The sequence below is a fragment of the Rhincodon typus genome, chromosome 12 (assembly GCF_021869965.1).
Source record: "Rhincodon typus isolate 14 chromosome 12, sRhiTyp1.1, whole genome shotgun sequence".
NCBI lineage: Eukaryota > Metazoa > Chordata > Chondrichthyes > Orectolobiformes > Rhincodontidae > Rhincodon > Rhincodon typus.
The window spans coordinates 29,830,736-29,857,980 of NC_063343.1; the positions used below are offsets into that span (position 1 = coordinate 29,830,736).

At 40.0% G+C, this 27,245-nt stretch overlaps 1 protein-coding gene across 3 annotated transcripts; it reads right to left on the reverse strand.

Annotated features, from left to right (window-relative positions):
- Positions 1 to 274: 274 nt before the first annotated feature.
- Positions 275 to 27,245, reverse strand: LOC109917104 (ADP-ribosylation factor-like protein 9). Of its 3 annotated transcripts, none has more exons than XM_020516887.2 (4): positions 27,002 to 27,245; positions 16,568 to 16,736; positions 6,152 to 6,327; positions 275 to 1,559 (listed from the first exon to the last, which is right to left on the reverse strand). In XM_020516887.2, the coding sequence occupies exons 1-4, from the start codon at positions 27,134 to 27,136 to the stop codon at positions 1,380 to 1,382; spliced, it is 660 nt and encodes a 219-aa protein (XP_020372476.1). In that variant the 5' UTR covers positions 27,137 to 27,245; the 3' UTR covers positions 275 to 1,379. The 3 variants fall into 3 exon arrangements, with proteins under 3 accessions (XP_020372476.1, XP_048459530.1, XP_048459531.1); XM_048603573.1 differs by lacking the exon at positions 27,002 to 27,245 and adding an exon at positions 26,760 to 26,961; XM_048603574.1 differs by lacking the exon at positions 27,002 to 27,245 and adding an exon at positions 26,615 to 26,739.

A 27,245-nucleotide genomic window follows, 5' to 3' on the forward strand; every position in this document is an offset into this window, starting at 1 on the left:
ACTAGCTGCAAGTCATCCAAGCAGCCAACATAATAAATATCTAAATTAGAAGCTTTAGAATTGCAACTACACAAAGCCTTACTGAGAACCTTTCGCTTTGCCAGAACTTCACTCAAACGTTAAAGCATCTAAGAAATCACAGATCTGTCACAAAATAGACAATTTTTAGTCTTTTCATATGTGAGATGAATGATTGATACATTGCATTATTTTTGGGATGAGTGAGTGAGAATAAATATCCTTTGTTAATAAATAAGGTTAACTCATAAGGAACTTGCTGTTTGAATAATTTAATTGGGACACTTACTCCAAGGATACGTCTTACATACAAAAATACTGATCATAAGCAGTAACAAAATCAGTCGGCCAGCATCCTGTTGAAATTGTCAATGTCATCTAATTTAAATAGAATAGGTAGTTACTTGAATCCAGATACATTACAGGTAATGATATATTGAAATGGAATGTTATGTCAGAAAATCCAATTCCTACTAAGTCATTAATTACAAATAAGTATTCTTATGAGCAAATACTTTTTTTTGAACTTGTGGAACTTTTATAATTGAAAATTTTTATTCTGCTATCAAAGTAAGCAACTTGTCAACTTATGATAGTAAGCCCCATGTTCTGTATTATGAATACAAATTTTGTTCAAGTTCATAAAAACATGTTTTTCATTTAAATTACTGTCACCTGGCAGTTCCACGGAAATCTACTACTATCTACACATTTGATTATCAGACATAAAAGTATTTTATATCAATGCATATTGTAAGAGCCTGGTAAAAAGACTGAAGCTTCAATAATACAACAAACACTGAGAAAATAAGTATGAATTCTGACCCCAAATTGGAAAACAATGGGAGGGTTAAGACATGGAGGAAGGCTGACATAAACAAAAGTTGTCAAATGATTTGCATTTTCCAAAATATTTGCATTACGTTTGAAAGATGTGGCTTTCACAATTTAATATTGTCACAAAGTACTTCAACTGTCATTGATTTTTATTTTTGAAGTTCAAAGGAAAGCACAGCACCCTATTTGCTATATAGCTAATATATCAAAGAATGTAGGTTAAACAAGTGAGATTAATTTCACCAAACAAGTCTTTAACATTAAGATTGCCAAAACTGTAACTTTACACTCAAAAATGCTGAAACTCAGTGTTGCCACAGAAGGTAGTTGTACCCAAGGACTGAAGAAATTTCGGTATGCATACTGGTATACCATTTCTTGTAAAGGTAAATCTATCACTTTCTTCTTATTAGCAATCTACCTTAATAAATTATGAAAATACAGATGAATTATAGTTAAGTATTATGGTGCTATCTAGTAAGTAGATTTCTAACAACCCTCTAGAAACATTAATTGATGTTTGTTCAGCTTTTCTGTGAAATCAATTGAATAATAAGCTCCTTAACATTGTGAATACTTTCAGGGATCTCTGTTCCATCCTCGGTGACATTAGTTGCCATGAGGAAAAGCTTCTGTTCATAATTCCTGTCATGGAGTAGTAGTTTTCTATGGAGATCAGACATAGTAAGAGCTCCATCAAGGTCCTATGGAGAACATTAGAACAGTGACTGAAATATTTCAAAGCTTTTTACTGAAGTGGTTGATGAATACAGGAAGTCTTCAGTGATAGGAAGAAATGTGGAATCACAAGTCAAATATGTAATAAACACTAATAAGAAAAAAATACAAATTTATGTTATAATACAATAGTCAGCAAGATTTCAAAAGGAAAGGTCATGCAGGATCAACCTTCTTGAACTCAGATAATAGAACGTAAATAATGATAATGAAATAGATGTAATGGATTGGGATTTCCAAACAGCCTGACTTATGATGATAGAATGGGTGGTCAGGTGAATAATGAGCTGGCTAAGAAAAGTGAGAAGAGAGAAAATATAGTTATTTCAATCGACACGTGATGGGTTTCTTTCCACACGTCATGTAACTACATTGCATATCCTCGACAAGGACTGGTGCCGAGACCACTTGTTCAAAAATTTACATGTACAATTTTAAAATTTACCAAAGATACCATTTTGGGATGATGCACAATAGAATACAGGCAACTATATCGGAGTGATAGTAGTTTATAGAAGAAAGGGAGCTAACTGAAGATGCATTGGAATAACGGAGTTTAGAATTAGTAAAATTATAAGTGAGGGTTTCAACGGAAGGCAGAAGAACCTAAGTAATGGCATAGAAATAGAAGTAGGTAGTCTTTGTAATGAAGAAGATTTGAGATGGAAAGTTATCTTCAGTGTTGAATAGATCATCAAGTTTGTTAACTGTCCGGCTCTGTACTGGATTGGGGATTTAAAGCAGTCACGACAGTATGGAACCTGAACCAGAAGATGAAGTAGATGGCTTAGGTCTTCCTAATATTTAGATGGAGGAAATGAATGCTCTTCAAAAATTGGCAGTCAGTCAAATCACATGGAGGAATTGGGTATGCTCAGTAAGGAAGTGGAAGCTGAGCCTTGTGTTATGGATGATAGAACAAAAGACAACACAGAGATCAGGAAAAGGATAAGACCAAGGATGACATTTTAGGGCATGTCTCGGAAATATTGTAGGGATGAGGGAGGAAAGCTCAATATAGAATTGATAGGTAAAAACAAAATTAAACAAAAGGAATGCTTTAAAGGACAGGGAATGTTAAGCAAAATCTTTCCAGAAACTGGAACACAAACTACACCATTTTTCCACAAAATCCGATAGTGAAAGTATTTTCACCAACGAAATACAATTTATAGACATGACATGGATAATTCAATTAAAAGTTGAACAAAATAAATAAAACAGGACAAGGAACCTCTTACTTACGATGACTGTAAATCTGATTATTTTATTCTTTCATGGGATGTGGGCATCACTGACAAGGCTAGTATTGCTATCACCAATAGGATTGGAAGGTAATGGTGAGCTAACTTCTTGACCTGCTGCAGGCACACTCACAGAGTCATTAGGAAGGGAATACCAGAATTTTAATCAGTGATAGTGAAAGAATGGTGATATAATTCCAAATTAGGATAATACGTAGCTTGGAAAGGAACAGGTAGTGATGTTTCCATGTTTCTTCTGCACCTGTACTTCTTCCTGGTAGAGGTCTCAGGTTTGAAAGGTGCTGTTTACGGAGCTTTGATATCCTGCAGTACACTTTAAAAAAGCACACATCATTCTACACACCGAATCAGTGGTGAAGGATTAGAAATATTTTAATCGATATCTACAGGGAGTGGGTGCAGATGTGGTATCGCCACCCGAGTCTAAAACAAGGGACAGAATTTCAGACTAATCTCAGTACAAGAGGTAGACAATACTGAGATGAAGAGGAATTTTATTGCTGAGGGTTGTGAATTCTAAGAATCCTCTACCCTAGAGGGCTGTGGAAGTTCAATGAGTATGTTGAAGACACAAGTAGATAAATCTCTGGAGACTAATGATATCAAGGGATATGGAGGTAGATGTTCAGCCATAATCTAATTGAAATGCAGGGCACTCCACAGATTGAGTAGCCTACTCCTGCTCCTGTGTTAAGTTGGTAGATGGGTGCAGGTCAAACGGGCTGCTCTGCCCTGGATGTTGTGAACCTTCGAATGTTTTTGGAGCTGCACTCATTCAGACAGATGGAAAGTATTCCATGATACTCCTGACTTGTGTCTCATATATGATGGATGGGCTCTTGGCAACAAGGAGAAGAGTTACTTTCCTTAGAACTTCTGAACCTGTTCCAAAAGCCACAGTATTTACATGGCCAGTCCAGTTCAGTTTCTGATCAACGGTAAGCCTAGGATGTCGACATTAGGGAATCAGCGATGGCACACTACTTAGTATCGAAAGGTGATGGTTAGAATTTCTCTTGTTGGAGATCGTTATTGCCTAGAATTTGCATGGTGTGTGTGGTGATGTCAATTATCAGTCCAAACCTAAATGTTGTCCATGTCTTGCTGCATTTGTACATGGACTGCTTCAGTTCTGTAAATAGTGCTACACATGGTGTATTCATCATTTGACATTTAACAAATAAATAGTGATATCTTGAAATGTGTCCATATTACAGAGGAGATGCTGGACGTCTTAAAATACATAGCAGTGGATAAATCCCCAGGACCTGATCAAGTATATTCCCAGAAGTCTGTGGGAAGCAAGAGAAGAGATTGCTGGGCCTCTTGCCAAGATATCTGTATCATCGATTGCCACGGTGGAGGTGCCAGAAGAGTGGGAGTTGGCTAATATGGTACCATTATTTAAGAAAAGTGATAAAGAAAAGCCAGGAAACTACAGACCAGTGAGTTTGAGGTCAGTGGAGGGATTTTGAGGGACAGGATTTACATACATTTGGAAATGCAAGGACTGATTAGGGATAGTCAACATAGATTTCTGCATGGGAAGTCATGTCTCACTAATTTGATTGAGTTTTTTGAAGAAGCAACAAAGAACTTTGATGAAGGCAGAGCGGTGGACTTTGTCTACATGGACTTTAGCAAGGCATTGGACAAGGTTCCATATGGTAGATTGGTTAGCATGGCTAGATCACATGGAATACGAGGAGAACTAACCATTCGGATACAAAATTGGTCTGCAAGTATGAGACAGAAGGAAATGGTGGTGGGTTGCTTTTCAGACTGGAAGCCTGTGACCAGTGGTGCGCCACAAGGATCAGCACTAGGTCAACTCCTTTTGTCATTTACATAAATGATTTTGATGTGAATATAGGAGGTGTGGTAGGTTTGCAGATAACACCAAAATTAGTGGTGTAGTGGACAATGAAGAAGGTTATCTCAAAGTACAATGGGACCTTGATCAGATGGGCCAATGGGCTGAAGAGTAACAGATAGAGTTTAATTTAAATAAATGTGATGTGTTGCATTTTGGGAAGGCAAATCAAGCCAAGACTAATACACTTTATGGTAAAGTCCTGGGGAGTATTGCTGAACAAAGCGACCTCGGGTTACAGGTTCATAGCTCCTTGAAAATGGAGTCACAGGCAGACAGGTTAGTGAAGGCGGGATTTGGTATGCTTGCCTTAATTGGTCAGTGCATTGAGCATAGGAGTTGGTATGTCATGTTGCAGCTGTCCAGGACATTGGTTAGGCCACTTTTAGAATACTGCATACAATTCTGGTTGCCCTTCTATAAGAAGGATGTTGTTCAGCTTAAGAGAGTGCAGAAAAGATTTCCAAGGATGTTGCTGGAACTGAAGGGTTTGAGTTACGGGGAGAGACTGAATAGGCTGGTACTATTTTCCCCCTGGAGTGGAGGCAGAGGGGTGACATTATAGAGGTTTATGAATTCATGACAGCCATGGATAGGGTGATTAGCCAAGGTCTTTTTCCCCCAGGATGGGGGAGTCCAAACTAGAGGACATAGTTTAAGGTAAGAGGGGAAAGATCTAAAAGGGACCTAAGTCGCAACTTTTTCCACACACAGGGTGGTATGTGTATGGAATGAACTTCCAGAAGAAGTGGTGGAGGCTGGTACAATTTACAACATTTAAAAGGCATCTGGATGGGTACCTGAATAGGAAGGGTTAGAGGAATTTGGGCCAAATGCTGGCAAATAGCACTAGATTAATTTAGGATATCTGGTTGGCATGGATGATTTGGACTGAAGGGTCTATTTCCAAACTGTACAACTCTATCCCTCTATCATGAGGTCTAATGAAGGAAATGTCACTGATGAAACAACTGAAGAGGTTTGTTCCTTGGGCACCATCCTGAGGAACTCTTGTAACTGTACTCCATACGAGAACTGGTTTTCAATAACTACTATCATCTTCCTTTGTGGCAAGTATAGTTTGAATCAATGCAAAATTTCTCCTGATTCTCACCAGCTTCAGTTTTACCAAAGCTCCTTGATGATGCATTTGGCAAAACACTGTTTCAATGTAAAGGGCAGTCACTCTCCTGGCTCTCTCTCATCAGAAGGTACCAGCCATTAATTTGGAAAGTTGTAGAGATTCTCAGCTGATATACTGTGTATCATACATTTTCGTGTTTTCTGGGAGAAGAAGTCATGGTTCCTCAAGATTGATTACTTTCAGTGTGTGAGGCAAGGAAGTGTGCTGCTCATTGGTCCATTCTAATTTCCCCTAACCTTCCACCCACACACAGAACACCTCAAATAAACAAATTACCTGTTTATTTGCTAATAGCAGTAGTGGCAGCATTGGATCTTCTTTGAGCAGCCGATGCAGCTCCTGCCTAGCAAGAGGCAAACGTTCCTGGTCTGCAGAATCCACCACATAAATCAACATTTGTGCTTTGTTCAGGTATAGATTCCAGTACGAGCGCAAGTTGCAGCTACCACCAACTATAAAATAAAAACGGATCTTCAAGAAATAAATGCTGCAGTTTTCGGTTGAACAATAAAAACAGAAGATTTTAGGCAAAGGAAATAAAGATAAAATAGGATAAACCAAAATATGTAACTCAAATTTAAAGGTTTTCAAACATGGTAAAATGTAAGCCTATTAATTGCTAAAATCAGGCTTTACAGTAATCATACCAGAGCGAATTCCCTTCTTTTTTCACATCAATAGTGCTTAATTTAACTCTGCCTGCAAAGCCCCATCTTGAAAATCTGGTAGTCCACACTCAATGTATAAAGACTCCAGGAAGAGGCTTTCTCAACTTCAAAATAAATCCTTCAAGGTTTTAACCAAATACTTCTGGTCCCAAACCTTTAAACTAAGCTCCTTATAATGAGGTAACCTCTTTCTCAAACTCATCAGTGTAGTGGTCAGTATGCCACACTGCAACAGCACCACCCTTATTATTAAGCCTGCCGATAAAGTTAGGGTTGAATCTAAGCGCAAGGAGTGCAGTCAGTTCAGAGGGAGATAACCTCTCGTAACCTCTTCCTCTTTAGTAAACTATCTTCCTTTCTCAGAAGCAAATGTTTTAAATCCAGCTTTAGCCAAGACTCCTGGAAAACTGCCCAAACTGAAACTGAATAAGTTTTTTGTTCCCCTCCTAAATATGAAAAAAAAACAGATCACTGACCTTGTAAACCGAACCTAACGTAACACTTACAGCATCTGCAGTTCTTTCGATTTTTATTTATTATTTAACTCACTACCACATCTCCTCTAGGCATGCACACCTTGAAGAAGTTCTGCTCCTCTGACAAGATTTCCATTCCAATCTTTCTTCTTGTCCACCGACATTAATTTCACTGTCACTCCTGGTGTTTGACCAGGTATTTGCTAAAACTCGTTTCCGCAGCCATATCACATTCCTCAGTGACTGCCTCCGGCTCAGACTCACCCCACACAGATTCCAACTGAAGTTTCACCCCTCGTGCTTTGAATCCACCCAAGATCACAGATCTCTCTGTGATGTTCAATGTTCCACAGACAGCTGCTCTTGCTGCATCCCGAGATCTACACTCAGTGCCATGCGGCATCACATGCACACTCTCGACCTCTCTCTCCAACATCATCGCATCACGCTGGCTCAGGGTTGCACCACTCCACAGTTCCACTTCAACCTCCGGCTCATTCGACAGGCTAACAAGAAACTTTTTCTTTTCCTTTCAGGCATCAAGGCCCAAAGGAGCAACAACTCGGAGATACCCATGGCCCTCTAGAACCTTCCTCCCCTCTCACTCCATCCTCTCTCCCAACCCCACCTCCCTCCTAACCTTCTGCTCTCCAATGCTGAACATTCTGTACTCGGCCAAGGTCTCAGCTTTATCCATCTGCAACCCCACCTTAAGGAATTTTGGGCATGATATGACATGGAACTCTTCTTCTGCCATCTTCACCTCCATGCCCATTCCTTTGGACAAGAGTCCTCTCCCGGTCCCACAGACCCCTTCACCCAGTTCTAACACTCTCCCTCCACCTGGATCCCTCCCTCTGGCCTTTTACCTGTACTCGATCTGTTCATTGAGAATTGTCAACATGACATTGGTCGCCTCTATTTCTCTGCCTCCCCTCACCCAATCCAACCTTTCTCCCTCCAAACTGACTGCACTCCATGCGCTTAGATCTAACCCTGAATTTGTTATTAAGCCTGCCGATAAGGGTGGTGCTGTTATAGTCTGGCGTACTGACTTCTACGTTGCAGAGGCTGAGTGACAGCTCTCAGGTGCCTCCTCCTATCTTCCCCTGAACCATGACCCCACCATGACACATCAGGCCATTGTATCAACAATGGTAACTGACTTCATTTTCTCTGGTGTTCTCCCTCTAATTGCCTCCAACCTGATATACCCCAGCCCCCACACAGTTCACTTTTATCTCCTTCCAAAAATCCACAAACAGGACTGCCTGGGCAGACCCATTATTTCAGCTTGCTCCTTCCCCGCAGAACACATCTCTTCCTACTTTGAACCAGTCTTTTCTCCCCTGGTCCAATCCCCCACCTCATACATCCGTGATTCCTCTGACGCTTTACACCAGATGCAGAATTTCCAGTCTGCAGGTTCCAGCCTCCTCCTCTTTACCAGGGACATGCAATCCCTTTACATGTCCATCTCCCACCAGAATGATCTCAGGGCTCTCCGCTTCTCCTTGGAGCAAAGGCATGAACCGACCCCACTCACCACCACCTTCCTCCACTTGGCTGAGCTTATCCTCACCCTCAACAACTTCTCTTTTAACTCCTCTCATTTCCTTCATGTCAGAGGGGTGGCCATAGATACCTGCATGGGCCCTAGTTATGCCTGTCACTTCATGGGGTATACGTACCTTGTTCCAGTCCTAGTCCGGCCCCCATCCACAACTCTTTCTCCAATATAATCAATGATATCATCGGTGATTCCCTTTCTTGTCTAGAAATGGGAAAGTTTACCATTTCCCTTCCAATTTCCACCTTGCTCTCACATCTCACTTGGTCTATCTCTAACTCCTACCTTCCCTTCCTTGACATCTCTGTTTCCATTTCCGAGGATGGACTGGACACCAATATCCACTATAAACCCACTGACTCTCACAGCTACCTGGACTATACATCCTTGCACCCTGCTTCCTGTAAAGATTCCATTCCATTTTCTCAGTTCCTCCGTCTCAAATGTTCAGATGAGGCCAAATTCGATAAGGAGCCTCCGAAACGTCCACCTTCTTCCTCAACCAAGGATTCCCCAGCACCGTTGTCAACAGGGCCCTCAACCAAGTCTGACCTGTCTCCCGCACTTCCGCCCTTACACTTTCTCTTCCCTCTCGCAACAGTGATAGGGTTCCCCTTGTCCTTACCTACCATCCCACCAGCATCCACATGAAAAAGATTATTAGCTGCCATTTCCACCACCTCCAGTGAGATGCCACAACCAGACACATATTCCCCTCCCCTCCTTTGTCCGCTTTCAGCAGGGACCATTCCCTCCTGAACACCCTGGTCCACTCTTCCTTCACTCCCAACAGCTCCCTCCCCCCATCCCCACAGCACCTTCCCCTGTAACCGAAGGTGCAACATCTGCCCATTTACCTCCTCCTTCCCCAGCATCCAAGGGCCCAAACATACCTTCCAGGTGAATTAGCACTTCCCACAACCTAGTCTCCTCTACACTGGGGAAACGAAGCTTAGACTTGGTGACTGCTTCGCAGAACATTTTCATTTTGCTCGCAAAAAAGACTCCGAGCTTCCAGTTGCCTGCCACTTTAACACACCACCCTGTTCCCTCGCCAACATCTCTATCTCTGGCTTGACACAGTGTTCCAGCGAAGCTCTGCGCAAGCTGGAAGAACAAACACCTCATTTTCCACTTAGAGACCCTGCAGCCCTCTGGACTCAAAATTCAGTTCAATAATTTTATGGCCTGAGCTCTCTCATGTCCTAGGCCCCTAACCTGCACACCAGGCCTTGCTTATCTCACAGCCTGCCATTACATGCTAACTATTATTAGCCACTAATGGTCTCGATTAACAGCTATTCATCCTCCTAGCTAGATTGTCATCAACTCCTTTGTCTGTCCAACTGTTCTTCTCTCTCTTTGGGCTCTATCCCCAACTATCATTTATTCCTTAGCCCCTCCCCCACCCTATTTTCGGTATATAAACCAACATTTTCCTAGCTACCATAAGTTCTGAGGAAGGGTCACTGGACCCAAAACGTTAACTCTGATTTTTCTTTACAGATGCTGCCAAGCCTGCTGAGCTTTTCCAGCAACTTCTGTTTCTGTTCCTAATGCAAAACTGTTCACTTTGTTTGTTGTTCAAAACTCTTTAAACTCTCCCAATGTAAACAAAACCCCATTACTCTCCAGGAAGTTTCTCTCTTTCATACTGTTTTAACATAAATCACAATTGGCTACAGAAATACTTAAATTAACCATTAAACCCCCACAGACACAGAAAATCCACTAGTTCAAATCCAAACGCTGAATAAATAATATTAAAATATAGATAAATCACACAGTTTACATCACATTGCATTCAGGGATGTCGGGGCATTACAAGTCAAGGTATATCAGTTTGAGCCGAGATACAGCCAGTTGAATTTTGGATTAACTGAAATTTTTGGGGACTACAAGATAGGAGGCTGACCAGGACAGCAATGGAATAACTGAGCCTGAGTAAAGCACGAATTTGAAACTCAGGATCAAAAAGTATGAAGGGCTCCGTTCAACTTGATACATTGACCAGGTACGAGAATGGAATTGTTGCTGAGGATAAAAGCACTGTGACTCCTAAATCTTCCCAATATTTACTGGAGAACTTTCTCCTAAAGACACAGCTGAACAGGTCATCCCAGTTTTTGTTGCAAAGAAATCCATGATCTCCTAGTACTCATTGGAGACAGAGGTTAACACACTTTTAGATAATAAGAGAACGATAGAATAATGGAGCCTAGATTTGTCACTCAGGGTGATCCTCCAGTCATGGCCAATTTTGAGAGAAGATACTGAGGACTCAAGCTAGACAGTTTAATATGACAAAGACAAATCTGGCTAAGCTAGCTGTTTGTCAATATATTGCAATGTAAACCTTCAAATGCAACAGAACTCTTGTACACAGCAATTTTTCATAAACCTACAATGTAATTGATGAGAATGACCATATTATAAAGTTCATTTCAATGTAGATAAATACATAGGAATAACCCAGGTTTTGATTTACTGCATTAGAAATGTTTTATGTCGCAGCTGTCTTTTGAAGAACAAAATCTTAAGAATTCAACAGGACTCACACTCCTTACTGCCAGATGTTAACCATCTTCCTTTCAAATGCTTCCCATAATGGTTTAAATGATCCAAGGAATCAAAGTTGGATATTTCCTAGGTCTGTTGACTGGCATACATGAATATTTCAAATGGATCACTCTAGTCAACTTTAACTTAGTTCACTTCTGAACGCAAGCAAAGGCATTAATAGCATCAATTTTGAAAAAAAAATCTTCGAATTGACAGGATGGCTCAGTTATTTGCAATGACAATAACTGCCAAAGAGATGATTGTTGTTTGCCTAAAAGGTATAGGCTGAAACTGATTTTTAAATAAAGCTTATTCTGTTTGTGTAGATTAATTGAAATTATTAATCAGAGATTCTTATTTTGACACAAAGCTAACTACAATTTACTTGAAGGAGATCAGCCATTTTTTTCACTCCTCAAACAGACCTACTTCTTTTATTCAAGTCCAAGCTGCCCTCTAACTACTTCTCTATCCTCATTCAATGCTGATAACACAACTTAGAGTTGTAGAGATCTACAGCAGAGAAAAAAAGTATTTGGCCCATTGCTTCCACGCTAATCCCATTTTCTAACACTTGGCCTGTAGCCTTGTATGCCTTGGCAACACTAGTGCACATCTAAATAGTTCTTACGTGTTAAAAGGGTTTCTGCCTCTACCATTCTTACAAGCAGTGGGTTCCAGACTGCCACCACTCTCTGGATGAAAAAGCTTTTCCTCACATTTCCTCTAAAACTTCTGCCCCTATGTCAAATTGATCCTTCCATCAACGGAAAAAGTTTTCTTCCTGTATACCCTATCTATGCGCCTCATAATTTTATACTTCTCAATTTCCCTCTGCTCCAAGGGAAACAACCTCAGTCTCTCCAATCTCTCTTCGTAACTGAAATGCTCCAGCCCAGCAACATCCTGGTATATCTCCTATGCACACTCTCCAGTGTTGTCACATCCCTCTTACAACGTGGACTTGTACTATCAGACAAGCTGACCCTCACTTTTTGATTGAATAATAATGATAAACTTCATACAAACAGTATCCATAAAGTTCAACTGTTGCATGAAAAAACTTCAAGAAATTTATAGGTATAATTATAGAACATAGAACAGTACAGCACAGTACAGGCCCTTCAACCCACAATGTTGTACCGAGCTTTTACCCTAAACCTAAGGTCTATCTAACCTCCACCTTATACTATCATCCATATGCCTATCTAATAGCTGCTTAAATTCCCCGAAGGAGGCCAACTCCACTACCCTCTCCAGCAATGCATTCCACGCCCCTACCACTCTCTGAGTAAAGAGCCTACATCTGACATCTCCCCTATAATCTACGTCCACTCACTTTAAAACTATGCCCCCTCATAATAGCTACCTCCACCCTAGGAAAAAGTCTCTGGCTGTCTACTCTATCTATACCTTTGATCATTTTGTACACCTCTATCAAGTCACCTCTCATCCTTCTTCATTCTAAAGAGAAAAGCCCTAGCTCTCTCAACGTTTCCTCGTAAGACTTTCCCTCCATTGCAGGCAACATGCTGGTAACTCTCTTCTGCACCTTTTCCAACACTTCCACATCTTTCCTGTAATGAGGTGACCAGAACTGGACACAATACTCCGGATGTGGCCAAACCAGGGTTTTGTATAGCTGGAGCATAACTTCATGGCTCTTGAACTCAATCCCTCTATTAATGAAAGCTAACACACCATACGCATTCTTAACAACTCTATCCTCCTGGTGGCAGCATTCAGGGAACTGTGGACATGAACCCCAGGATCCCTCTGCTCCTCCACACTGCCAAGAATCTTTCCATTAACCCTGTATTCTGCTTTCAAGTTTGTCCTTCCAAAATGAATCACCTCTCACTTTTCAGGGTTAAGCTCCATCTGTCACTTTTCAGCCCAGCTCTGCATCCTATTAATGTCCCTTTGTAACCTAGAACAGCCCTCCGCACTATCCACAACTCGACCCATCTTCGTATCGTCCGTGAACTTACTAATCCACCCTTCCACTCCTTCATCCAAATCATTTACAAAAAAATCACAAATAGACGAGGACCCAGAACAGATCCTTGTGGTACACCACTCGAAACTTAGCACCATGTTGAATATTTTCCTTCCACTATTACCCTTTGTCTTCTAAGGGTCAGCCAATTCTGAATCCAATCTGCCACATTTCCCCCTATCCCATGCCTCCTTACCTTCTGCATGAGCCTACCATGGGGAACCTTATCAAACGCCTTACTTAAATCCATGTATATCACATCCACTGCTCTACCTTCATCCACGTGTTTGGGCACCTCTTCAAAGAATTCAATAAGGTTTGTGAGGCATGATCTACTCCTCACAAATCCATGCTGACTATCAAAACTGTGCCTATTCAAGTGATCATAAATCCTACCTCTCAGAGCCCTTTCCAATAATTTGCCCACCACTGAAGTAAGACTAACTGGCCTTTAATTTCTGGGGTTATCCCTATTCCCTTTTTTGAACAAGGGAATGATGTTTGCCACTCTCCAATCTTCCGGCACTATACCCATGGACAGTGAGGACGAAAAGATCATCGCCAAAGGCCCTGCGATCTCTTCCCTCGCTTCCCATAGAATCCTCGAATAAATCCCATCAGGCCCAGGGGAACTTATCTATTTTCAAGTTCCTCAAAATTCCCAGTACATCTTCTTTACTAACATCTACCTCCTCTAGTCTACCATCCTGTTTCACACATCTGCCTCCCAATCTGCTCCTCCACTTCTCTGCAACTATTAGAGGGTCTGTAAAAAAACCCCAACAAAGTGACTGGTCCTTTCTTGTTTCTGACCTCAACCCAAACTGACTCTATAGACATATCATTCTCGAACTGCCTTTCAGTAGCTGCTATACTAGCCCTGACTAGCAATGCCACTCTGCCACCTCTTTTACCACCCTCCCTATTTCTGTTAAAGCATCTAAATCCTGGAACTTCCAACAACCATTCCTGTCCCTGAGTTACCCAAGTTTCTGTAATGGCCACAACCTCGTAGTTCCAAGTACTGACCCATGTTCTAAGTTCATCTGCCTTATTTCTGATACTTCTAGCATCGAAGTATACACATTTCAAACCATCCTTGTGTCCACAAATATGCTCCATCGACCACATTTCTTTATTAACAACGTCAATTAACAATTATGCCATCAGAAAGACCAACACAATAACAAACTCTGTATAACGTGCAAATCTTTATTGATTGGTTCCATACACTGTCGTTTGTATATTTTGGCAAAATATATAATTGCGTGGCTATATGTTATACAAGTAAAATACCTGCATTTATTAAAAGAAGGGTAAAGTCTTTAAACTTGTGGTACTATCTCCATAATTATAAAGGATATTTCTCCAATGTCTCTTCAGTATTTACCTAAATATTTATTTCTTCTAGATCTGCGGGATCCCCAAACATCAGTAGGAGTCCTGCCTTTCATTACACGACATATTCCAAATATGGTATCATGATTCATCTGTATATGTGCAGCTGTAATTGTGATGTTCTATTTTCTACAAGACAAAGCTCCTATTATCTGCCTATGTAAGTTTTTTTAATTCAGAAGATTCAATTAAATCATTTAATATCAGAGTGAAAGAAAGACAATGTGACCAGCTACAGATTATCTGTTCAAAGCAAAAAAGGTGCTTTAAATAATAAGAAATCAGAAAACTGCCTTGCACAAACAGCAAAAAACTTCATTCACAAAGAATTACTGACATGAGCATAATCCCCTGCTTTTCATTGCCCTGTTATTTCTTTTCAGCTTTACAACAGAGATTAGGAATCTCAGCAATGCCCTGCAACACACAGCAAAAGCTTTGATACCATCTTTACTGTTGAAAACATCCCAAGAAACTTTGCAGAAATATAATTAGAAACAAACGAGGGTTGAGCCAAAGTAGTAGCTTTTTCAACTGATGTAAGGTTGATTTCACCTGATGGTGGCACTGGCCACAGACACAGCTTATAAAGAGCAACTAAATTCCCAATCAAGTTAAAAGTTCTATGCCAATGATCTTTAGCTTGCTTAATTTCAGACGATCTTATTACCGATGTTAGACGCCTCATAAATATTCTAGTGAATAAGTCTTTACTGTTTTAGACATCTCCAAAGCCTCTGACAACGCTTGACATTGTGCACCTCAAAATAATTTACCATCATGTAGGTCTCTAATAATATTCTAAATTTTAAAAAACGGCACTGTGGATGCTAGAGATCTGAAACAAAATTCTACTTGACACTAAATGCACTGTAGTATTCCTTCATCTTTTTCGTTCATTAACTCAGTGGATCTCAATGAATCTTTCCATTTTCATTATTAACAACTTCCCAAATTCATAATCTAACTCCGTCAACACTTTTTTCTAAGGATTCAATATTGTATTCAGCAGCTCCCTTCATTGGCCATACCTTCAGTGTATGTAAAATATCCAATTCTCCCTCGCTACCTGAATCTCTATATTTTGAATCTTGTTCTGCCTAATGTATTTATGAAAGAAAACTGTCCTTCAGCAATTTAGTTTCTTACCTCTCTCACTTGTGTTACAAGCATCTGTACTTTTGAAGCTCCACTGCTCCCTCTTCATTTGTGGTATTTTTAGATATTTCCTAAATCAGCCTGTTCAGATGTGTTATTACATACCTCTGGAGCAGGTAACCTTCCTATCAGTTCTGACCTCAAAAAGCCACTACGGGAATCTACAAGAAGCTGGTTATTTTCCTTTGTGCCTAGTACTTTCTTTTGTTCAAGACTTGAATTATGTTCCAATATCTTGGCAAACTCTCAAAATTCTTACACAAAATTCTTAGGCCTATGGCAAGAGCTGAAAAGTAATCTTTCTTTCCTCTTGCCTCTAATCTGTCTGTCAAAAATTTATTTGGCTAACTCTAATTTATGAATATCACTGTGGATGGGGTTAACTGCTTCTTCTGTTCCTTTTAAACTGAAAATTTCTATTTTATCAATTTTTCCTGCTCTTTAACATCAATGTTGAAATTAATTAATGTAATATATACCATAAAAACAAAGTGGACACTATTTACCTTCCTACAACCTCAGGCTTGTAAAAACACATTTTGGCTTCACCAATCACCAGTATTTTGTCTCTACTTACTCTTCTCTGTATGATGTGATTTAAATTTTCATATTGGCTTCTTAATTATACCTTGCATCTTATTATCAATTTCACATAGCAGCCTTGTCAAAACTCAATCTATTTTGATCCCATAAGTTTTCCAGCAGATGACATTGTAAAACAGTACGTCATATAGAAGATATCAGGCCAGGTGAACAAACGCTTGGACAAAGAAACATGTCCCAAGAAAAACTATTTAAAAAATAAATTTCTTCTAGACTTTGTATCCTGTCACAATGCTGAATGAAAAACATTATACTCACTTTCAAGGAAGTCCAATTTACAGTCTTCTGTGTGAATGCAGACAGCATTAAAGCCTTGAGTAGGTGATGTACTATGCTTCACTGTGTGAGCGGCCAAACAGTTGAGAATGCTAGATTTCCCAGCACCGTCTAAACCAAGAACCAGAATCTGCTTTTCTCTAGGCTGGCTCTGTTTGAAAAATAAAAGCAAACCATGCAATCAAATAAAAGCAAATCAATTAAACGACAAGATATCATACATAAAAACTAGCTGGGTAACTAGGAGACAAAGCTCAGCTGAAAAATGATGCTTCCAGAAATTGGTTCTTCCATCATCAATATACCTTTGAATCGCAAACCTTAATATACCTGATGTGAAATGCTTTAAATTACCCCACTTTCAGCCACCATGACTTAACTTTCCATTCCCTTAGAGGTAATTAGTATTTGATGCTGTGAAATGTTATGGATTATTTTGTATCCAACAATTTAGAGATTTGTACAAAAGTCTCTGTTCAGCCACATTTAAACTGATTAAGTCAAACATTGCATGGGATTTGTGCTGCAGGTCTATCCTGATGAACAGTAGGGAGGAAAAAAACCTAATGTCACTGTTTGCTATTCTCTCACTTTTCAAGTTATATTAATACTGTTCTAATCCATGCCTTACCCCTCCCCCTGCCATTTATAAAAGGAAAGCAATAAAGAAAACAGACCAAAGTGTATGAGAATCAATAAATTTAAATTAAATGAAAGAAAACGAGGTGGTATAGAGGACACTTGCCAGAATGGTTCCAAGGATGAGGGAATTGAGCTGTAAAGGCTAAGTTAGAGAAGCTGGGGTTGTTCTGCTTGAGTGATGAAGATTGAGAGTAGCTCCAATACAGATAAATAAGATTATGACAGATTTAAGTAATACAGACTAAACAAAAATGTGTTTCTCTTAGCTGATTGTACAAGTGTTATGTGACAGAGATTTGACTTTTTGGGTAAGAGATACAGAAGGATGTACAGAATACTTGTAAGAACTAAATGGTAATGACCTGGAAATCACGATCTATGGGGCTCGTGGAAGTGGGGAAGATAAATGATTTCAAACAGAAATTTGAAAGAAATAAACTTACAGGGCTTGAGGGATGGAGGAGGGGAATGGGACTAAGTGAATCATTCTAGAGAGAACCATCAGGGCCTTAATGGATAAAATGGCCTCCTTCTGTGCTATAATGACATTATGGTATTTAAATAACTTTTAAATAGAAAGCGAGTTTATGTAGCAGAGTATGAAAAGAAAATTAATCTGTTTAAAAATATAACTAGATAGATGATGGGTCATAGACTTTCAACTTTTCTCCTCAGCTTCTCTATCATCAATTTATTGCAAAGGATATTATCCACCTGTAGTTAAGCAAAACAAAGAAAAATGTGAGAAAGGAAGTCAAATTGCAACTGAAATAAAATTTTCCTGAAAGCAAGATAATATGCTGGAAGCTGTGGAGTTAAGCATAGACATGAATATTTACAACAAAGAAAGACAACTGACTGAGTTTGAGCTCTAAAAACTGCTCTGGTGGTTCAATGCAAAACTGTGTTCCTTCATGCTGAACTAGGTCACTGAGATTTTCCCTGATCCAATCCCTGTTTTTTTTTGACTTATAGAATCAGCCCATCGTGTCTGTTCCAGCTCTCTGCAAGAGCAATTCAGCTAGACCCACCTCCAATCTCTTCCATTTGGCTCCTAATCTAGTTCTGTTTTGAAAGTCATGATTAAACCTGCCTCCACCACTCTCCAAGACAGTGCATTCCAGAATCTGTGTGCTGTGGAGACATTTTTCTCTCTCATGTATTCATTGACAGAAGAACCAATCATCTTAATATTAATGTCATTTGGTTCCTGATCTTCCTGCCAGGAACAATTCTTCTTTATCTCATTTTTCATCACATAGAATAATGCTCAATCAAATCCCCTCCTAAGCTTCTCTTTTCTCCTTACTTTTGTACTCTATGCCTCTATTTATGAAAGCGTCCCATGACTTTTTAATCAGTTTATCAATCTGCCCTGTCCCCTACAACGATGTGTGTACGTATCTCAAAATCTCTCTATTCCTGAAGCCCCTTTCAAATTTGACTGTTTTCTGTATATTGTCTCAACCCATTCTTCTTACCAAAACGTGCTATTTTACACTTCTCTGCATTAAATTTCAACTGCTACACGTCCACCCATTCGACCAGTCTACGTCCACTTGAAGTTTGTCACTATCCTCCACACCGTTCACAACACTTCCAAGTTTTGTTTCATCTGCAAATTCTGCAATTGTGCCCTTTGCACTCAAGTATAGGTAACTGACTGAGATTAAGAAAATAAATGGTGTACAGGACCCCAATATGTACTTTCCTCTGGTCCAAGAAACAATCATTCTCTGCTCTCTTGTTTCCTGACAGTCAGCCAAATTCATATAATTGCTGCCATTGTCCCTTTTTCCCCTTGGCTTGAAGACTATATACAACATAGAAACCTAATTACCCTTGCAAATCTCATTACCTCAAAAACTCAATCATGTTTGTTAAACACAATTTGCCCTCAATGCAGAGTTGATCACCATGTTGCACACCAGTGTCCTACGAGGTGGAAAATTGTCCTTAACAAACTTGTGCTGGTTTGCCTTAATTCATATAGGCTGTCTAAAGTAAAACCATAGCTATCCCAGATTATTATTTCTAAAAACTTACCCAAAGCTGAGGTTAAACTGTCCAGCTTGTAGTTGCTGGGCTTATGCTTACACCCTTTTTTGAACAAAAGTGGAATATTTGTAACTGTTAATTCTCTAGTAACCTCCCACAAAGTGGGATTGGAAAATTATGGCAAGTATCTCCACAATTTCCTCCTTCATTCCTGTCAGTTTCCTCCAGAGCATCCCGTCCAGTCCCAATGATTTATCAACTTGTAAGTACAACCAGACTTTGTCATACACAAGAACAAAGTTGCTGGAAAAGCGCAGCAGGTCTGGCAGCATCTGTGAAGGAGAAAACAGAGTTAACGTTTTGGGTCCGGTGACCCTTTCTCGGGTCACCAGACCCGACTCGTTAACTCTGTTCTTTCCTTCACAGATACTGCAAGACCTGCTGAGCTTTTCCAGCAACTTGGTTTTTGTTCCTGATTTACAGCATCTGCAGTTCTTTTGGTTTTTATTCAGACTTTCTCATTCTTCTTTTTAATTTTTAGCCCGTCCAGTATCACAGTTCTCTCTCCTTTCACCATGAATTTGTCAGCACCTTCTTCATTGGGAAAGACAGATGCAAAAAAAACACATTTAACACCTCAGTCATATTACGAGTCTCCATGTGGATCCCCATTTGATCTGTTATACTACTTTAATTAACATTTTCATATTTGTATCCCTAATTTTTGTAAACATTTTTGTGTTAGTTGTCAGGCTCTTCTCAAGTACTCTCTTCAACTACTAACTCTCTATATTCAGAATGATTGTCATTCATATTATGAACTTAAATTCTGCCAAAAGCACCTGTTTCATTTTTGTGTCTTTTGTTATCTGAAGCAGCACAGGCTTTGATTATACTGCCTTTCCTCCTAAAGCATTGCACATTAAAGAGTAAACAGATTAAGCACAGATAAAATAATTAAACCATAGAATTGTAAATGGGAACAGCACAAAAGGAAATCATTTGGCTGATCAGATCACTGTTGCCCTGATGAGGGAGCAATTCATTGAGTACCATTCCCATGCCATGCCTCATAGTCCTGTACATTCTCTCTTTTCATGTGACAAACCAATGCACTTTAGTGCCTTGATTGAATCTGCATCCACAACACCCTGGCAGTGCATTCCACATTATAAACAACGCAGCATTTTTTTTCATGTCATCGTTGCTTCTTTTGTCAATTACCTTAAATCTGTGCTGTCTGTTTCTTGATCCTTCCACTACTGGGAACAATTTTTTTCTTTGTCCAGATCACCTTATGACTTTGAATACTTCTAAAATCTTCTTACAACCTTCTCTACACGATAAAGGTCAGTCACAACTTCTCCAATCAATCAATGCAAATCAAGCTCGCCAACCCCAATTTTCCTGCCAATTTTTGATTCCAATTCGAAACAAAAACAGAAAATGCTGGTGAAACACAGCAGGTCTGGCAGCATTAGGGGAGAAAGTAGAGTTATCGATGCAAGTCTGGTGATTCTCCATCAGAACTGATAGCAGCTGATAGTGGTATTTATGCTAAAGTCAAGGTTGAGAGGCTGTTTGGGGCGGGGGGAAGTGAGCAGATAGATGGAAATGGAGTCCAGAGATGTCAAGTCATACAAGGCTATGGGCCAAATGCTGGAAAATGGGATTAGTATTGTTAGGTGATTGTTTTTGACTGGCACAGGCTCCACGGGCTGAAGGGCCTTTTTCTGTGCTGTAGACTTCAATGACTGTATTAGCAGCATGGCAACAACTTTCAGATTTGCTACTGGGCAGCTAGACACGTGTGTGAACAATACAGATAGCCTCCAGATTGGGGAAAAAAAAAGAAACATCTCTCATTCTCTTTCTGCAGCAATGTAACCAAAATTCAAAAGATAGCTAGCTATTTTCTCCTATCATTTGTTATAAACCGTTGCCTGTAACCAGTGATTGCAAGACTGAAAAATTAGTGTTAACTACAGGGATGGTGATGGCCTAGTGGTATTTTCACTGTACTGTTTATCCAGAGACCCAGGTAATGTTCTGGGGGCCTGGGTTCGAATCTCACCATGGCAAATGGTAGAATTTGAATTCAATAGAAACCTGGAGGGAGGGAAGGGGATAGGTGGAGATAGAATCCAGAGATCTCAAGGCATGCAAGGCCATCACTAAACTCCCCTCCATAAGAAAAGGATTTCTCTCTAATCACCTCATTGATTGCTTTCAGAATCCAAAAAAGAAAACTCAATCACCCCTTAACTTTCTATATTCTAGGGAACACAAGAATAGATTATAGAATTTCTCCTCATAATACAATCCCAAGTACTGATATCATTCTCGTGGATCAATACGGAGATCATTTCAAGGCCAAAATATCCTTTCTAAATGTGTGATACCCAGATGTGTACATCATCCTCCAGATTAGTTCAGTCAGGCTCTTTTAAAGCTGGAGCAGAAACTCATTTATATTCTGGCTAACAGTCAGGAGCATTTTCTGTACCTGGCTAGTGCGTATCTGTGATCTTTGTGCATGAATTCCTAGATTGCAAAATCCAATATCCTTAACTTTTCACATTTAAATATTATTTAGTTTCATCTTCTTAAAAAGGTCCAAGCAGAATGACCTCATTTAACAATGTTGAAACCAATCTGCAACAGTTTTTCTACTCACTTAATCTATCAATATCTCTCTGCAATAATATAGTTCACAACTACATTACTTGCCTTCCTATCAGGTTTTGTGCTTTTGGCAGACTTGAGCATATGGTTATTTATTGTACAAAATCATTAATAAATAGATAGTGGTAAATAAGTGAGGGCCCAATGCTGATCTTCATGGATTTTAACTAATGACCTTCTTCCAATTAATGTCCAGTACCTTACTCTGTCTTTTACCATTTAAAAAATCTCTAAGCCAAGTCAATAATTTCCATTCTACAAGCTTGAATGTTCACTCCTGTCTCTGATGTGGAATCTTATATTTAAAAATACAAATCATGTATGTATGGGAATCATGTATGACAAAGCCATTTACTTTCTTTATCCAATTGCCCTTGAGCAGGTGTTTGTGAGCCACCTTCTTGAGCTGCTGCAGTGCATTTAATATAGGCTCATCACAATGCTGCCAGGCAAGGATGTCCAGGAGTTAGATTCTGCTATAATGCAAGAAATGCAAGGATGATGGTGTTTCCATCCATCTACTTCTCTTATCATTCTGGATTGTACAGGTTTGGAAGGCGCTGTTGAATGAGCTTTGGTGAGTTATTTCAGGACATCTTGAAACTGTGCATGGGTGGTGAGGAAATGATGTTCAAGGTACTGGATAGGGTGCCCAATTAAATGGTCCTTATTGCCCTGATGACATTAAGCTTCGAGTTCTAGACAACTGGGGAGTCTTCTGTGCAGAAGTCAGGAGCGTGACTGTACACAGCGGTCAACAGGTGAGTTACTCATAGAATTCCCAACATCAGAACTGGCTGGGGTTATATAGCTGCTCCATTAAGTATCCAGTCAATGAACATTGCATAATTATCAGTGAATATCCCTACATATGACCTTATGAAGAAGGAAATGTTATTGATAAACATAAGTTCATCAATAAGTGAAGAAGATAACTGGTCTTTGGACACTACCCCAAGAAAGTTCTGTAGTAATGTCCACTAGTTGAGTAAATTGGCCCCCAGCAACAACAAACATCTTGCTTTGTGGTAGACAGAATTCCAACAAGTGGAATTCTTTCTCTAATTATTATCCATTGACTCCAATTTTACTCAGTCTCCTTGATGCTACACTTGGTTAAATGCTATCTCAAGAGTATTCACTCGCACCTGAAATTTGCAATTCAGCTGCTTTGTCCACGTTAGCATCAAGAGTGCAATAAGGTTTGGAATTGAAGGCCCTGGCAGAACTCAAACTGGGCATCGATGAACAGGTTATTGCTAAGCAAGCTTTGTAGGACACCTTCCATTTCTTTGCTGAGATTTGAAAATAGACTAATAGGGGCAGCACGGTGGCTCAGTGGTTAGCACTGCTGCCTCACAACGCCAAGGGCCAGGGTTTGATACTGGCCTTCAGTCTGCGTGGAGTTTGCACGTTCTCCCCGTGTCTGCTTGTGTTTTGGTGGGTAACTCCAGTTTCCTCCCACTGTCCAAAGATGTGCAAGATAGGTGGATTGGCTATGCTAAATTACCCATAGTTCAGAGATGTGTAGGTTAGGTGCATTAGCCATGGGAAAAGCAGGTTTAGGGGGATGAGTCTAGGTGGCATGCTCCTCAGAGGGTTAGTGTGAACTTGTTGGGCCAAATGGCCTGTTTCCACACTTTGGGTTCTATGATTCTATGACTTAATAAATAGACTTAAAAGGCTGATTTAGATTTGTCCTACTTTAATTTTCCACATTGTTACGTAAATAACCATGTGATAGTTGTACTGAATTAGTTTGGTCATGGTTTTAGCAAGTTCTGGAGCTTTAGTATCACCACCTGAATGTTTTCATGGCCCATATCCTATTCTGTACCAGTACCTGCAGTCTTTCCTTGATATAATAACGTGACAGGAAATGAATTGGTTAAAAACTGGCAACTGTGATGCCAAGAATCTCTGGAGAAGCCCAAGATGCATTACACACTTCCAGTTGAAGATGGCTGAATGAGCATTAGTATTCTTGTTTCCACAGACTTTCTGTGCTCACTCGTTAAAGATGACGATATTTGTAACATGTCTTCCTCTACAAATAGTTGTTTAATTGTCCACCACCATTCACTAGAGTTTGCAGGACAACTGCAGACCTTTTCTTTGATCCACTGATTGCAGGATCACTCAGTTCAAAGTGTTATTTTTGCTGTTCAAAGGCCTTGTTCTGTGTTTTAGCTTCACAGGTTGATATTTTATTTTGAAATTGTCTGGAGTTGCTTCTGGTATGCTCTTCGTTGAACTACAGTTGATCCCTCATTTGATAGTAATGATACAATGAGGGATTTGCCAAACTGTGAGGTTACAGATTGTGGTTGAAATTAATTTTGTTGTCATTGATGGCCCATAGCAGGGACTTTGGGGGTGGTTGCTCAATATTTTGGGTCAAAGACACTTGCAATAGCTAGTCTGATAAGGTCTAGGTCAAGTAGGTTTTACCTCTAATTGGGTCTCTCACCTTTTAGTACAGGCTCAGTCTGGCAGATATATTGTTTGGGACTCAGTCTGATCAGTTAGTTGTAACACTATCAGGGCACTTTTGCTGGTGGATCTTGATTTCCACCACCCAGATTATATCCTGTGCTCTTGCTACCTCATTGTTTCTTCCAAGTGATGTTCAGCATGGGAGGCACATTGATTCATCAGTTGAGGGAGGGCAGTCATTGATATTTGGGAGGTTCCTTGCCTGTGTTTAACTCGATGCCATGAGACTTCATGGGTTCAAGGGACATTGTTGAGGATTCCCAAAGAAACTTTCTCCTGATTTTATACCACTGTGTTGCCACTATCTTTAGTGGGTCTAAATGGATAGTGGATCAGGATATACCCAGGAATCGTAGTGAAGTAGTATGGGTCATTGACTATAAAATATGATCTGTATGACCAGATCAGGCTGTTACTTGACTAGCCTGACAGACAATTCTCCTAAAAGTCTTCCAGAAGACTATTTTAACTATATCACTAAAATTCTGCATCTGCTACTTCAATTATTTCTTCAAAACAAAAATGGAATCAGTTACAACAGACCCTTTCACGAACCTATATTAGCTTTCTCTAATCAGGTTGATTATCTCCAAGTGCCCAATCACCTAACTATAGATTGGAATAACTTCCCTATTCTACAACAGCAATCCACTGCACTTGTGTTATCAGACCATTGTTTCTTTTCAAGACAAAATAAATACACTAGACAGAATGATCATTGACTAATTTCATAATTTAACTTTAATACTTTCATGATCCACTGTAGACAAAATACCACATGAAGATGTTAAATATTAATTCAGGAATTAACATATATTTAAATAAATAATAAAAACTATTAACATGTATAACCAGCTAAACTGAATGAAGCCTGCAGTCGTCAAACACTAAAACATAAGAACAAACACACAAGAGCTAGGAGCAGGAGTAGGTAATTCAGCCCCTCAAGCCTGCTCCACCATTCAATACGACTATGGCTCATCTCGTCTCACCGTGAACTCCACTTTCCTGTCTGCTCTCATAATCTTTGAACCCATTAGTAAAAAAAAAAGTCTCTTTCTCCTCCTTAAAACTATTCAATGTGCCAGCATCCATCACACTCTGGGCTACTGAATTCCACAGATTCACAATCCTTTGTGAGGAGTAATTTCTCCTTAGTTCTGTTTTAAATCTGCTATTCCTTATCCTAAATTTATGATCTCTTGTTCTAGATTGCCCATGAGAAAACATACTTGGTGTCAACTTTAGCAACCCCTTTTAGCATCTTATCTACTTCTATTACATTCCCCCTCATTCTTCCAAACTCCAGAGAGTAGAGGCCTAAACTGCTCATTCTGTCTTCACAAGACAAATCCCTCACCTTGGAATCAAACTAGTGACCCTCCGCTGAACTGTCAACAATACAACTACATCCCTCCTCAAGGAAGGGACCAAAATTGTACACTATACTCCAAGTGCAGTCTGACTAATACCTTGTACAGTTGCAGCAACAAACCCTACTTTTATACCTTATTCCATTAAACAAAAAGTCTGAAAATTCCATTGCCTTGCTTATTACCCACGTTACCTGTATACTTGTTTTCTGCAACTCATGCAAGAGCACACCCAGATTCGTTGGTACTGAAGCACTCTTAAATTTCTCTACGTTTATACAACAAGTTGCCGTTCTACTCCTCCAACCAAAATGGATAACGTAAACTTCACCCGCCAAATTTCGGCTCATTGATGCAATTTGCAAACACTGTTTCATCATTATTCTTAACCTGTTGTAACTTTCGTAGAATGCATACAGTATGGAAACAGGTCCTTCGGCCCATCGAATCCACACCGACCCTCCGGACAGCATCCCACCCAGACCTACCCCTCTATCCTATAACCCTGCATTTTCCATGGCTAACCCACCTAGCCTGCACACCCCTGGACACTATGGGCAATTTATCATGGCCAATCCAGCTAACCTACCCATCTCTGGACTGTGGGAAGAAAACAGAGCACCCGGAGGAAACCCACGCAGACACAGGGAGAATGCGCAAACTCCACACAATCACCCGAGGGTAGGATCGAACCCGGGTCCCTGGTGCTGGGAGGCAGCAGTACTAACTCCTTAGCCACAGCGCCGCCTCACATGACTTAAAAAAATTCAAAATCAGCAAAACAATTTTACTCTGAATATCGGTAAGCCAAAACACCATTATTTACGTAACCTACACTTCCAAAAGGGTTCTTCATTCTTCATTCTTCATTCTTCACTAGATCAGAGCATGACAATCTTTAGATCACTTTCTGTTTGAGCCTGCTAATGCTATTGGAGAAGTGGCTGAGAACGTTGTTCAGTAAACAATGCCTGTCCTACCTCTTTAATAGGGCATTCCAAAAGCATCTTTCTGTTCAATTGTTTAACCATCTCCTTAAATGAATAACATCCGCCTCGAGTTACTCTTTGCTGCAAACGTTTAACGTCCTAATTTTTTGCAAAAAAACATACGCTACAAATCACATAATCTTAAGAGGATTTGATATCGACAGCTGGCAGTTCCTGTTTCCTCCTTACGCACAGGCTAAGTACACCCACTCTACCAGTTCTCTGCCTTTTACCTCTTGAATAAAACTGTACTCTTCCTCAGAGTGTCGCCTGCTGCCGTTGAAATACTTCCACGAGATGAACACAATGCTGCCCAAGATTGCAGCCAGAGTCCCTATTGCAGCTCCGATTTGCCGCAGGTGTGACATTGCCCCACGCTGATCCCTGAGTAACCGGGATAGGGAAGATCCCCTCGTTCTGTACGCTGTCACCACTTAATTGCCTGTACGTCATGCCGCAAATTCACACCCAGCTCCA